This window comes from Somniosus microcephalus, chromosome 11 (genome assembly GCF_052327205.1).
Source record: "Somniosus microcephalus isolate GS21.2 chromosome 11, FLI_Smic_1.0, whole genome shotgun sequence".
Lineage (NCBI taxonomy): Eukaryota > Metazoa > Chordata > Chondrichthyes > Squaliformes > Somniosidae > Somniosus > Somniosus microcephalus.
In genome coordinates this window covers 51,789,222-51,803,320 of record NC_140997.1, presented here as the reverse complement: position 1 = coordinate 51,803,320, position 14,099 = coordinate 51,789,222, and the positions used below count along the sequence as shown (strand labels likewise).

The window sequence follows — 14,099 nt, the reverse complement described above, 5'->3', positions numbered from 1 at the left end:
ACCCGCGACCTCTACCACCCAGAAGGACAAGGGCAGCAAGCGCATAGGAACACCACCACCCCCAAGTTCTCCTCCAAGTCACACATCATCCTGACTTGAAAGTATATCACTGTTCCTTCATCGGCGCTGGGTCAAAATCCTGGAACAGCTCTGTGGGAGTACCTTCACCACATGGGACTGCAGCAGTTCAAGGCAGCAGCTCACTACCACCTTCTCAAGGGCAACTAGGGATGGGTGATAAATGCTGGTCTTGCCAGCGACGCCCACATCCCATGAAAGAATTTTAAAAAAATTCTGAGACTGACTGCTAATTCTAGACTCCCCAGACAGGGGAAACATCCTCCCTGCATCTACCCTGTCAAGCCTTGTAAGAACTTTATATGTTTCAATGCGATCACCTCTCACTCTTCTAAATTCTAGGGAATATAGGCCTAGTCTACTCAATCTCTCCTCATAGGACAAACCCCCATCCCAGTCTGGTGAACCTTTGTTGCACTCTCTCTAAGGCAAGTATATCCTTCCTTAGGTAAGAGGACCAAATCTGTACACAATACTCCAGGTGTGGTCTTACCAAGGTCCTTCATAATTGCAGTATGACTTCTAGAAATCTGTGACTGTAACTCTACCACACAAACAGGCAGCAGCAGGTTTGTAATCGTGTTCACTTGGATCATCTCGTAATTTCATATTGTTAGGGTGTAGATTACTGTTGCAGCATCCCAATAACCATGGCTCGAACATTAGGTATGACCATTAAAGAATACCATTCCTTTAATTCATCTGTCTCAGATAATCAGTTCTGATAATGAGATACAAAATTATTAGCAATTAGAAATCATATTTTGGAGTTAAATCATTTCTTTGTGAAACTGTATTTAGCTTACCCTTTGTGGTGACTTTATTTACTAGATTATGCTGAGCTCTTAATAGAACAGTTTCATTGAAAAATGGTACCCTTAGTTTAACAAAAAAGGGGACCTTAAATTTAATCAAACATTACATTCCACAGCCTAAGACTAACTTTGCTATTGTTTTAAAAGATAGTTTAAAATGCAGATGTTTTTAGAGGCTTCCAAACAGTTATTCTCTGTAAATAGCATAAACCTAATAACACTGTGGCCGGATTTTCCAACCCCCACGGGTGCGTATGCGCCCATAGGGGCCTCAAGTGCCAGTTTCAGGCATACAAAGCGCATGCGCCGAAAACCGGCATTTGCAATCTGTCAAGAATCCTCGACAGATCCTCCGCCTGCCCTGAAGAAGGGCCTCTGCGGCAGAGTTCCACTTTCTGCAGAACCTCCGTCCGCTGAAAGCCTTTAAAAATCTTACACCTGGTAAAAGCAGGCGTAAGGCCTGCTTTTACCAGCATAATAAAAAGATAATTTTTTTCCCCCCCACTCATTTCTAATTTAAAAACTTTAAAAAAAGGTACGTTTATTTTTAGCCCCGTAAAAAACTTTAATTATATTTTACAAAAAATTTAATTTTCGTTTAAAATATTTAATGTAATTTTAAATAGGTGATTTAAAAAAAATTATTTATTGTTTAACTATGTTTTTAAATGTGATCCCCATTCATACTTTTGACAGTTCCGTGCGTAGAGACCTAGCAAAAGTGTGAAGGGGGATTCCCTTCTTTGATTGGTTCCCCATGGCCCACATGATCCCTGGGGTGCTTGCAAACTGCCTGCGCCCCTGGGATACCTGGGCCTCTGCGCATTTCATAGAGCAGAGGCCATGGATCGCAAGTCTCAGGACCTACGGAGCCAGCAGGTAAGTGCGTAGATTTTTTCCGATCGGAGGCATCCGCACGCAGGAAGCCTCCGATCGGAAAATCCAGCCCACATGCAACATGGGGCTAGACTGCTACAATAAAGACAGATAATTCATAACTCATTTACTGCTAAAACATGAAAGGTGTGCAGTAGAAAGCTAAAACAGTCTTTTGATGCCCAAAGGGCCAAATGCATCTTCCCTTAATGATCTGCAGATGGTGAAGGAGGGGCAGTACTCTGGGAACATGACTAATGTAACGGAGCAGATATCAGGATTTCCAAAGCCATATCCATGAACGTTAACTGTGGTAACTGAAAAGTAGAATCTGAATTTTTGCACCTTCCACTCCAACCCATGTCACCGTGACAATAATCCTAATTTTTTAAAAATTCGTTTTTATGGGATGTGGATGTCGCAGGCAAGGCCAGTATTTATTGCCCATCCTTAATTGCCCCAGAGAAGGTGGTGGTAAGCCACCTTCTTGAACTGTTGCAGTCCATGTGGTGAAGGTACTCCCACAGTGCTGTTAGGGAGTGAGTTCCAGGATTTTGACCCAGCGACGATGAAGGATCGGCGATATACTTCTAAGTCAGGATGGTGTGTGACTTGGAGGGGAACTTGGAGGTGGTGGTGTTCCCATGCGTCTGCCGCCCTTATCCTTCTAGATGGAAGAGGTCGTGGGTTTGGGAGGTGCTGCCGCAGATGCCTTGGCGAGTTGCTGCAGTGCATCTTGCAGATGGTACACACTGCAGCCACGGTACGCCGGTGGTGGAGGGTGTGGATGTTTAAGGTGGTAGAGGGGGTGCCAATCAAGCGGGCTGCCTTGTCCTGGATGGTGTCAAGCTTCTTGAGTGTTGTTGGAGCTGCACTCATCCAGGCAAGTGGAGAGTATTCCATCACACTCCTGACTTGTGCCTTGTAGATGGTGGAAAGGCTTTGGGGAGTCAGGAGGTGAGACACTCACCGCAGAATACCTAGCCTCTGACCTGCTCTTGTTGCCACAGTATTTATGTGGCTGGTCCAGTTAAGTTTCTGGTCAATGGTGACTCCCAGGATGTTGATGGTGGGGGATTCGGTGATGGTAATGCCACTGAATGTCAAGAGGCAGTGGTTAGACTCTCGCTTGTTGCAGACAGTCATTGCCTGGCACTTCTGTGGCGCAAATGTTACCTGCCACTTATCAGCCCAAGCCTGAACGCGTCCAGGTCTTGTTGCATGCAGGCATGGACTGCTTCATTATCTGAGGTGTTGTGAATGGCACTGAACACTGTGTAGTCATCAGCGAACACCCCCATTTCTGACCTTATGTTTGAGGGAAGGTCATTGATGAAGCAGCTGAAGATGGTTGGGCCTAGGACACTGCCCTGAGGAACGCCTGCAGCGATGTCCTGGGACTGTGATGATTAACCTTCAATCACCACAACCATCTTCCTTTGTGCTAGGTATAACTCCAGCCAGTGGAGAGTTCCCCCCCCCCCCCCCCAATTTCCATTGACTTCAGTTTTACTAGCGCTCATTCATGCCACACTCGGTCAAATGCTGCCTTGATGTCAAGGGCAGTCACTCTCACCTCACCTCTGGAATTCAGCTCCTTTGTCCAGGTTTGGACCAAGGCTGTAATGAGGTTGGCAGCCGAGTGGTCTTGGCAGAACCCAAACTGAGCATCAGTGAGCAGGTTATTGGTGAGTAAGTGCCGCTTGATAGCACTGTCGATGACACCTTCCATCACTTTGCTGATGATTGAGAGTAGACTGATGGGGCGTTAATTGGCCGGATTGGATTTGTCCTGCTTTTTGTGGACAGGACACACCTGGGCAGTTTTCCACATTGTCGGATAGATGCCAGTGTTGTAGCTGTACTGGAACAGCTTGGCTAGAGGTGCAGCTAGTTCTGGAACTCAAGTCTTCAGCACGACAGCCGGGATGTTGTCAGGGCCCATAGCCTTTGCTGTATCCAGTGCGCTCAGCCGTTTCTTGATATCACATGGAGTGAATCGAATTGGCTGAAGACTGGTTTCTGTGATGGTGGGGACCTCAGGAGGAGGCTGATATGGATCATCCACTCGGCACTTCTGGCTGAAGATAGTTGCAAACGCTTCAGCCTTGTCTTTTGCACTCACGTGCTGGGCTCCACCATCATGGAGGATGGGGATATACCTGGAGCCTCCTCCTCCCGTTAGTTGTTTAATGGTCCACCACCGTTCACGACTGGATGTGGCCGGACTGCAGAGCTTTGATCTGATCCGTTGATTGTGCCATTAATTCGTAATTACTCCATAAAATTATTTCGTTTTCAATTGTTTTAATTTCCCTTTATAATTGCATTTATTTTTCTTTCCATTTTGGTCAACTCGCACCACACAGCACAATCCCCCAAATAAGAAGGCAACTCGTTGAACTTCTCTCAGACCTCACTTAATGAGCTACTAGTAAGTGCAAGACAGCAGCTAGAATCACTTCACGAGCAATTTCCTTATTCTACAGGGCAGAGAACGGTACTGTTTTTTCCATGAACAGCACAGCTAGAACTTGCTATACTGAGAAACTGCTCTTGAATCCAAATTCAAATCAGTCAACATCTTTTTGTTTAAGTCATTAGCAGCACCACATCTATAGCTGACATGCAGTAATGGTCTCCCAATGTCATTGCATATTACTACCTGAGGATCCTGGTGAATGCTAAATTTAGCCTTGACATAGTCACTGCCTAACCCGGAGAGAGTTTTTACTCCAATTAGTTATTTCAGAAAACTGGAGGCTAAAAAAATGGTTGCTTTCATTAGGAGATATGCCCAGTTGGACACACAGAGCCAGTGTACTTTTCTGCTTGGCTCAAGTTCCATTTGGATTTCTTATCTGTGAAGTGACTTTTGAGGAGTTAGTAATGAAAAGCAGCTTTATAGACTCCAAGAATTGTAAACAGACAAAACAAAGCTTACATAAGTAGTTAGTTTTACAATTTAACATCTGCAGCTTGCAGCATGCAGAGACACACCCGTACGCGCGCACACAAGTAATGAGGCGAGTGTACCAGTGAAACAATGTTCAGAGTAATGAGGCGAGTGTGCCAGTGAAACAGTGTTCGGAGTAATGAGGCGAGTGTGCCAGTAAAACAATGTTCAGAGTAATGAGGTGAGTGTACCAGTGAAACAATGTTCAGAGTAATGAGGCGAGTGTGCCAGTAAAACAATGTTCAGAGTAATGAGGCGAGTGTACCAGTGAAACAATGTTCAGAGTAATGAGGCGAGTGTGCCAGTAAAACAATGTTCAGAGTAATGAGGCGAGTGTACCAGTGAAACAATGTTCAGAGTAATGAGGCGAGTGTGCCAGTGAAACAATGTTCGGAGTAATGAGGCGAGTGTGCCAGTGAAACAATGTTCGGAGTAATGAGGTAAATGTTCGGAGTAACGAGGCAAGTGTAAAATTAGGTTAATCCACAGAAGCTTCAATTTTCCTTTATTATGGAGCGGATATTTCTTTTGTGTCCTGTGTCAACGAAGTACTGGCTGTCATCTGTCTTTTCAGACACAAGACCACCAACCATTCATTCCTGCAGCTGCACATCTTCAAGTGGTCCAGTGGTCCCTAAAGGATCTTGAAGGCTGCTCAAAAAAAAAAATGGCCCATGGAAATTTTCAATTTTTACTTGTGGGCCCAGGAGAAGAACTTATCCAGTGTCTTTGTTAGATGACCTAATGAATACCGAGCCTCAATTTCCTTATTTTGTAGCAGGATAAACACTCATGACCAGCCCAAAAGGCAGCAAAAAAGATGAAATGTTGAAGTCTCCTGGACTCAATGCTGTACAGCTGCCAATTAGAAACATAGAAACTAGGAGCAGGAGTAGGCCATTCGGCCCTTCGAGCCTGCTCCGCCATTCAACGAGATCATGGCTGATCATCCAAACCCTAGCACCCGGTCCCTACACTGACAGCCATCCCACCCAAGCCCTATCCCCGTAACCCCACGTATTTAATCCCCCCTAACACTAAGGGCCAATTTTTATCATGGCCAATCAACCTAACCCGCACATCTTTGGACTGTGGGAGGAAACCGGAGCACCCGGAGGAAACCCACGCAAACACAGGGAGAATGTGCAAACTCCACACAGTCACCCGAGGCCGGATTTGAACCCGGGTCCCTGGCGCTGTGAGGCAACAGTGCTAACCACTATGCCACCGTGCTCACCTAACATTGAAAGCAACTGCCAGAATTTGATCAAAGTCAGTCCCATTTTAAGTTAGTCCTTAAATAAATCATGTTAAGTCAGGTAGTTCCTACCACCTGCATTTCAAAATACATTTATGGCGAGAAAAACAGAGCAACAAAGGCCCTGGCCAGACATGACACAATAAATTTCTACAAGTACAGCTGCCTGGACAACTTGCGAGTAAAATGGGGGCGAGAATGGTCTTGGGAGGTAGCACAAAACGGGTGATAGCGAATCGGCAGCCTCTTTTACACCCTACCCGATCGATTTTCTAATGAAGTCAATGGAAAAGAAAATCAGACGGGGTGTAAACGGGCTGCTGATTCACAATCACCCTTTTTACACTATCGCCCAAGACACTGGTCACTAGGTTCCAATTTAAATATGTGAAACAAAAGCAGTGTTGCTTATGAACCACATGGAGTAGTTGAGGTGAATAGGATAGCTGCATTTAGTGGGAAGCTAGATAAGTACATGATGGAGAATAGAAGGATATGGGGACAGGGTGAGATGAAGTAGGGTGGGAGGAGGTTTGTGTGCAACATAAACCAGCATAGACCAGTTGGGCCGAATGGCCTGTTTCTGTGCTGTAAATTCTTTGTAATTCTATTCAGTGAGCAACAAAACAGACTCTGAATGAACGAGACTTGCTGCAGAATTTTCTAAATATATAAAGAGCTCCACAATAACCACACGATAACAAAAAACTGGAGAACAAACTCTTGTACCATGTGTAGCAGTATTTGATGCCAGTTTCCTCCATTTCCTAACAAAGTGCTCATTATTGTTTGATAACAACCCACCGTGACTATTCTTTCCCTACCCTCCTTCACTAATACCACAAAATGCTTTGGAACAAGTCTGCACCATTGTGTCTTCCCCATTACTCCCCCAGCACAAATTACTGAAATACTTTGCTGTGTTTTCTTCCTTAGCTACGCTGTTGTCAAGTGTGGTAAGTCATGAAAAAGGGTGGAGGATGCAACGGCCCATTACACTGCATGGATCACGTATGTAGCTGGTTTGTTGGCATTTGTGGTGTTTTTGGAAATGCGGGTAAACACTCTGCAATTTGGGGCAATTGCTGGGAGGGATTTTACTTTAGACAGAAATTCTTTCCTCACACAGTCATGCTGGTGAATCACTCAAATGTGTTCCATTGTTTACTTCACAGTTTGGGAACAGATCAGACAACAGTGTCATGATGTGGGGGTGGAGAGGAGGCAGAGGCTTCTTTTTGCACTGATAGACTGAAAATTGCTACAGACACTTTAAGGGATGGTGGAGAGGAATGCATTTTTTCCCCAGGACTATAATCAAATCCACACTAATCTGACTCATACAACAGGAAGTGTGTTTTTCAATCATTCTAAAGCAGGGGCTTGCTGGTCTACTGATCAGTGTCAGAGATGGGTGAAAACAAGCAGAATATCTCACCTACATACCAAACATTCGGGGGAATTGTCAGATCAATGCAAACAGAATTCAGATTTCAGTTTTAATGTTTATAACAAAAGCGAGACCACCCGATTGGCCAGTCCCCTTTCCTTCCTTCGGACTCCCAACCCTCCTTGCTCTGCAGTTCCTCTCTCTGATGTCATTAAACTCATTTCCCCCAATGAAGCCCATCAACCCTCCCCACAACTGCTTTCCAACCCATCTACTGACGACCCAATTCGCTCCAAATTCCATGCTTGCAACCAGTCAATTTTGCCTACCCTCTTTCAAAATCATCATCATCAGCCCATCTAGAAAAAAAGTAAATACTCAAACGTTCTACTCTCCAAAGTCCTCAGCTAATTGCTGCCACCCAATTTTCCCAACACTTGCCTTTTCAGTCTCTTCAGTCTAATTTCTGACCCACTCACAGAAACTGCTCTGGTCAAAGTTACAAACAACATCCTCTGTGACTGTGACTAATCTCTCTTTGACCTCTCCACTGTCATTGACACTGTCCACTCTTCTCCATTGCCTCCCCTCCACGACCCATCTTTATGGTACTGCGCTCTCTTGGGTTTGTCCCTACCTGCCCCAATGCAGCAGTACATCTCCCTCGAGCTCCCATGCCCACAAGGGCATCACCAGTGATGTGCCCCAGGTCCTATGGTCCCCTCATTTTTATCATCTACACGCTAACCCTTATGATCATCCAGAAACATGGGCCAGCTTTCACATGTTTGCTGATTAAAGCCAACTCTATCACTCTACCACTACAATTGACTTCAAGGCTGCACTATCTAACTGCCAATCCTACATCAAGGCCCGGATCAGCTGAGACGCTGCTCAATGTTGTAAACCAGTTATCCTTTTCAGCTTCTGCCAGCATCTAGATAGTTCTGACTCCAGCTCCATCAACCTCCTTGGCTGCAGGCTCAAACTGAACCAGGTGGTGCAGAAACTTGGGTGTTCTGCTCGATCTGAAGCTGACCTTCCTGCTCCACATCTGGTCAGTAGCCAAGACTGCATTGTTCTCACCTTCAGAACACAGCTCTTTGCAACCCTAACTCTTCTTCCTCTGCGGCCACCCTAATCCATGCATTCTTCACGTCTAGAATAGATTTTAATTTCTTGAAGAGGTACATCCAGTAATTGGAAAAACATCACCATTGCAGAAGGTGCAAGGTTCAATGTCACCTCATATTAAATCAATCACAAACATGCAAAAACCCTCAATATACAAACATTAGAAAGTTCCAAATCAGCCAAGAATCAAATCAATGCCACCAGTAAAGAAGTTTTAAAGCAATTTGTTTAAAGGATCAGCATTCACTACTGGGAAGGATGCCAGTCCCCACACTCATTTTAACTATAGGCAGCCAAAAACAAATCCACCCGATAGCAACATAGGAACAGGAGTAGGCCATTCAGTCCCTTGAGCCTGTTCTACCATGGCTGATCTGTATCCTAACTCAATCAACACCCGCCTTCACTACATATCCCTTAATACCAGCGCATCTGCCAGCACATTTCACACCTAATCTAGAGCCGTCTTTTGTCTCTCCACTGGTCCTATCACCATCTCGTCTCGTTTTGAATACCTATTAATGTCTCTTCACTTCTCTTTTGTTCTCTCATCCCCATTTCCCAGCCCCCAAACTGGCCTTTTAATGTTTCATTTCCTGTATTTTTTCAGTCCTGACGAAGGGTTTCGACCCGAAACGTTGACTCTATTTCTCTCTCCACGGATGTTGCCTGGCCTGCTGAGATTTCCAGCATTTTCTGTTGTTATTTCAGATTTCCAGCATCCGCAGTATTTTGCTATCGTATCCCTTAATACCCTTGGCTAACAAAAATCTATAGATCTCCGATTTAAAATTATTAATTGATCTACAACACCTTGCATTTATATAGCTCCTTTAACATTGTAAAACGTCCCAAGGCGCTTCATAGGAACACTATTAAACAAAATTTGACACCGAGCTACATAAGGAGATATTAGGACAGATGAGGGTAGATTTAAGGAGTATCTGAAAGGAGCTGAGAGAGGTAGAAAGGCAGAGGAGGGTAAGGGAGAGCATTCCTGAGCTTAGGGCCTAGGCAGCTGAAGGCATGGCCACTAACGGTGGAACAATTAAAATCGGGGATGCGCAAGAGACCAGAATTGGAGGAGCGCAGAGATCTTATAAGAAATAGGAGCAGGAGTAGGCCAATCAGCCCCTCGAGCCTGCTCCGCCATTCAATAAGATCATGGCTGATCTGATCCTAACCGCCAATCTACTATCACAGAACTATCTCCTTAATCTAACAGAATTAGACACATGAAATAGGAGCAGGATCAGGCTACACGGCCCCTGGGCCCGCTCCGCTACCCACAGGGCCATGACCGATCCGAACCTAGACTCATGTCCAAATTCCTGCCCGCTCCCCGTAACCCTTAATTCCCTTTACTTCTAGGAAACTGTCCATTTCTGTTTTAAATTTATGTAATGATATAGCTTCTACAGCTTTTTGGGGCAGCATATTCCATGGACCTACCACCCTCTGAGTGAAGTAGTTCCTCCTCATCTCAGTTTTGAAAGAGCAGCCCCTCATTCTAAGACTATGCCTCCTAGTTCTAGTTTCACCCATCATCGGGAACATCCTCCCCGCATCCACCCGATCCAACCCCTTCACAATCTTATATGTTTCAATAAGATCGCCTCTCATTCTTCTGAACTCCAATGAGTAGAGTCCCAATCTACTCAACCTCTCCTCATATGACCACCCCCTCGTCCCCGGGATTAACCGAGTGAACCTTCTTTGTACTGACTCGAGAGCAAGTATGTCTTTTCTTAAGTATGGACACCAAAACTGTATGCAGTATTCCAGGTGCAGTCTCACCAATACCTTGTACAACTGAAGCAATACCTCCCTATTTTTATATTCTATCCCCCTAGCAATGAAAGCCATCATTCCATTGGCCTTCTTAATCACTTGCTGCACCTGCATACTAACCTTTTGAGTTTCATGCACCAGGACCCCCAGATCCCTTTGTACTTCAGTACTTTCCAGTTTCTTGCCATTAAGATAATAATTTGCTCTACGATTTTTCCTGCCAAAGTGCATAACCTCACACTTTCCAGTATTGTATTCCATCTGCCAAATCTCTGCCCACTTACTTAGCCTGTCGATGTCCCCTTGCAGGTTTTTTATGTCCTCCTCACTCACTACTTTCCCTCCCATCTTAGTATCATCTGCAAACTTTGATATGTTACACTCGGTCCCCTCCTGCAAATCGTTAACATAGATTGTAAAGAGTTGGGGACCCAGCACTGACCCCTGCGGAACACCACTAGTTACTGATTGCCAGTCTGAGAATGAACCATTTATCCCAACTCTCTGCCTTCTGTTAGATAGCCAATCCTCTATCCATGCCAGAATATTACCCCCAATCCCGCGATTTTTTATCTTGGAGGGTTGTAAGGCTGGAGGAGGTTAGAGAGATAGGGAGGGGCGAGGCCATGGAGAGATTTGAAACCAAGGATGAAATCGAGGCGTTGCCGGTCTGGGAGCCAATGTAGGTCAGCACGCACAGGGGTGATGGGTGCGAGTTAGGATACGGGCAGCAGAGTTTTGGAAGAGCTCAAGTTTATGTAGGGTAGAACGTGAGAGGCCAGCCAGGAGAGTGTTGGAATAGTCAAGTCTAGAGGTAACAAAGGCATGGATGAGGGTTTCAGCAGTATGAGCTGAGGCAGGGGCGAGGTTACGGAGGTGGAAATAGGCGGTCTTGGTGATGGAGCAGATATGTGGTCAGAAGCTCATCTTCGTGTCAAAAACATCAGTCTGGTTCAGCCTCAGACAGCTGCCAGGGAGAGGGACTGACTCGGTGGCTAGGGAACGGAGTTTTCGGCGAAGGCCAAAGACAATGGCTTTGGTCTTCCCAATAGTTAATTAGTTAGCAGTGAATACAGTATACTAAATTGCAAGAAGTACAAGTAAATCGCTGTTTCACCTGGAAGGAGTGTTTGGGGCCCTGGACAGTGGGAAGGGAGGAGGTAAAAGGGCAGGTGTTGCATCTTCACTGCTCACGATGCGGTCTCTACATTGGGGAGACCAAACACAGATTGGATGACCGCTTTGCGGAACACCTCTGTTCAGTCCATAAGGGTGACCCCGAGCTTCCGGTCACCTGTCATTTTAATTCTCCACTCCACTCCCACTCTAACCTCTCCTTCCTTGGCTTCTTACACTGTTTCAATGAAGCTCAACGTAAGCTCGAGGAACAGCACCTCATCTTTCGATTAGGCACTTTACAGCCTTCTGGACTCAACATCGAGTTCAACAATTTCAGACCATAACCTCTGCCCCATCATCTTTTTTTCCTCTCTCTCTCACATGGCAGCTGTCGATCATTCTACCATTGCCATTTACACTTCATCTAGGGTCATCTTTTGTTTCTTAACTTGTCCCATAGCCAATCATCCATTTTGTCTTTTAATCTCTCCTGCCTTCCATCCTATCACAGACCTTCCCTTTTGTTCTTTGCTCCCCTCCCCTTGCTTAAAAACCTATTACATCTCCAACTTTTTCCAGTTCTGACGAAGGGTCAGTGACCTGAAACGTTAACCGTTTCTCTCTCTACAGATGCTGCCTGACCTGCTGAGTATTTCCAGCATTTTCTGTTTTTCTTCCATGAGCTCCTCTCACTTGTTGTTGGAGAGGAGGGTGGAGGAGGCTGGAGAGAGGGGTTTAAGAATACAGTTTGTAGTGAAGAGAAGCCGGGGTTATCTTTGCATTCATGGATGATCCTGGAATAGTGAGCAGTTTTGGCAGAGGAGAGCTTGACCCGATAGTGCTTTAAGTGGTCCAGCCAGATCTGGTGAGCAATGGCTAAATAAGTTGCCCGTCATAAACGTTCAAGCCTGCATCCCTTGGATTAAAGGGAGCGGAGATAAGGGCCGTACCAGGAGGAATGGACAGGGTGTGAGAGTAATGGTATTAATGGGGACAAGGACGTCAAAGGTGGAGGTGAGGGTGGGACTGAGCAGATCGATAGCTGCAGAAATGTTGTGATGAATGGCAGGCCAGAGGCTAGACAGTTGAGAATTTGAAAGTGCAGTTGTAAGTGACTTGGGGGAGTTTTTTTTCCAGGGGCGGACACAGAAGGAAGTGGGGTTGGGAGGGGAAGGGGGATGTGGGTAGAGAGGGATACAAGGAAATGATCAGCGATGGCCTCATCTGCGATTGACATGTTGGGAGCAGCGAGGCCGCGTGAGATCGTGAGGTCAAGGGGGTGGCCATTAATATGGGTTGGGGAATTTATATGGAGGGAGAGATTAAGGGAGGATAGGAGGGCAGTGAACTCAGAGGAGAGAGAACATGAGGAGTTGAGATGGAAGTTGAAATCACCGAGGGCGAGCAGTCGCTCGGTGCAGAGGCTGAGGGAGGAAAGCAGTGAAGATAACTCGGTGAGAAACTTGGCGTGGTGCCTGGGTGGGTGGCAGGGAATGAAAATTTTAAATGAGAGGCGAGAGTGGTGGAACAAGGCGAGATGCTCCAAGGAGAAGGTGCCAGAAGAGCAGGGGGACAGACCAAGGTGTGATTTGGTGATTAGGAGCCACACCGCCACTGCGGCAGTTTGGGCAAGGCAAATGATGGAAGATATAGCCAGGAGGGGAGGCTTCATTAAGGGAGAAGGTGACATCGCCTTTGAACCAGGTTAAGGCCATGACGTCGATGCAATCATCCAAAATAAGCTCATGGATGGCAGGGGCCTTGTTCACAAGTGAACGGTCAGTGTGGAGGGAGATGCAGAGAGCGGTGGTGATAGCCGATCCGCTGGCAGTGACAGCACTGGGAGGGGTGAGTGAAACGGGAAGGAGGTTGGAAAGATTAGCAACCAGAGGACGTGCTGGGCGGGAAGGTCGGTGAGAGCAGGAGGAGGCAGTTGAGATTGCTGCTCGTAAGGAGGTAGTGAAGAGTGCCTCGATGGGCCCTTCGGAGGATGCCAAGAGAGGCACAGAGGGAAGCTGTAGGCTTATCTAAGAGGGAGTCAAGCCTGTGACAGCAGCAGGAGAGCAGGAAGGTCGAGGAATGCTGAAGGGTTGGGGTAGGGATTTGGGAGGGCAGAGTATCCGAGAGGGAAGAGATGAAAGGAGGCATGACAACAGGAAAGAGGGGCCTAGGAGAGGTAAAGAGAAGAGAAAAAAAGAAAAAAGGGGGAAAAATAAAAGGGGAAATAGAAGCGATGGGCTCGAGTCCGGAGCAGCAGCCAAAATGAGGGGATGGGGGGGGGGGGGGGGGGATGAGCTCGCAGCTACTGCTTTTTAAAAGTCTCCATGAAATAACATTCCCCTTTTATTTCCAATCCATGACCTCTATTTTGCGCATAGCAAAAAATTTGTCTAGAGACAGCGGCCTAATAATTGGAAGTCAGCCCTCAGATTTTTGAGGAATGAAAGTCCTTTCAAAATCAGTTCCATCATTCTCCACCTCCAGTGTTGAAAGTTGCAAAATGGAAAAATAAAAGTAATAAAACTGTCACTCCTTACCTGCTTGGTGTCATCGCTCGCTATCCCATGAGCTAGGTGTGTACTGAAGGTGCTCTTGCCAACTCCTCCTTTTCCAGATAAAACCAGGATTTTATGTTTAACAGATGCCATCTTCTCCTTAATCTCCTGAATGGCTGCAGTGTAA

General features: G+C 46.1%; 1 protein-coding gene across 1 annotated transcript in view; it reads right to left on the bottom strand.

Annotated features, from left to right (window-relative positions):
• nubp1 (nucleotide binding protein 1 (MinD homolog, E. coli)) overlaps positions 1–14,099 on the bottom strand; it is an 80,524-nt gene that overhangs the window by 53,180 nt on the left and 13,245 nt on the right. Inside the window, exon 3 of the mRNA XM_086000630.1 lies at positions 13,955–14,088. Within this exon, the coding sequence (XP_085856756.1) occupies positions 13,955–14,088 (134 nt within the window). The remainder of the gene's footprint in view (positions 1–13,954; positions 14,089–14,099) is intronic.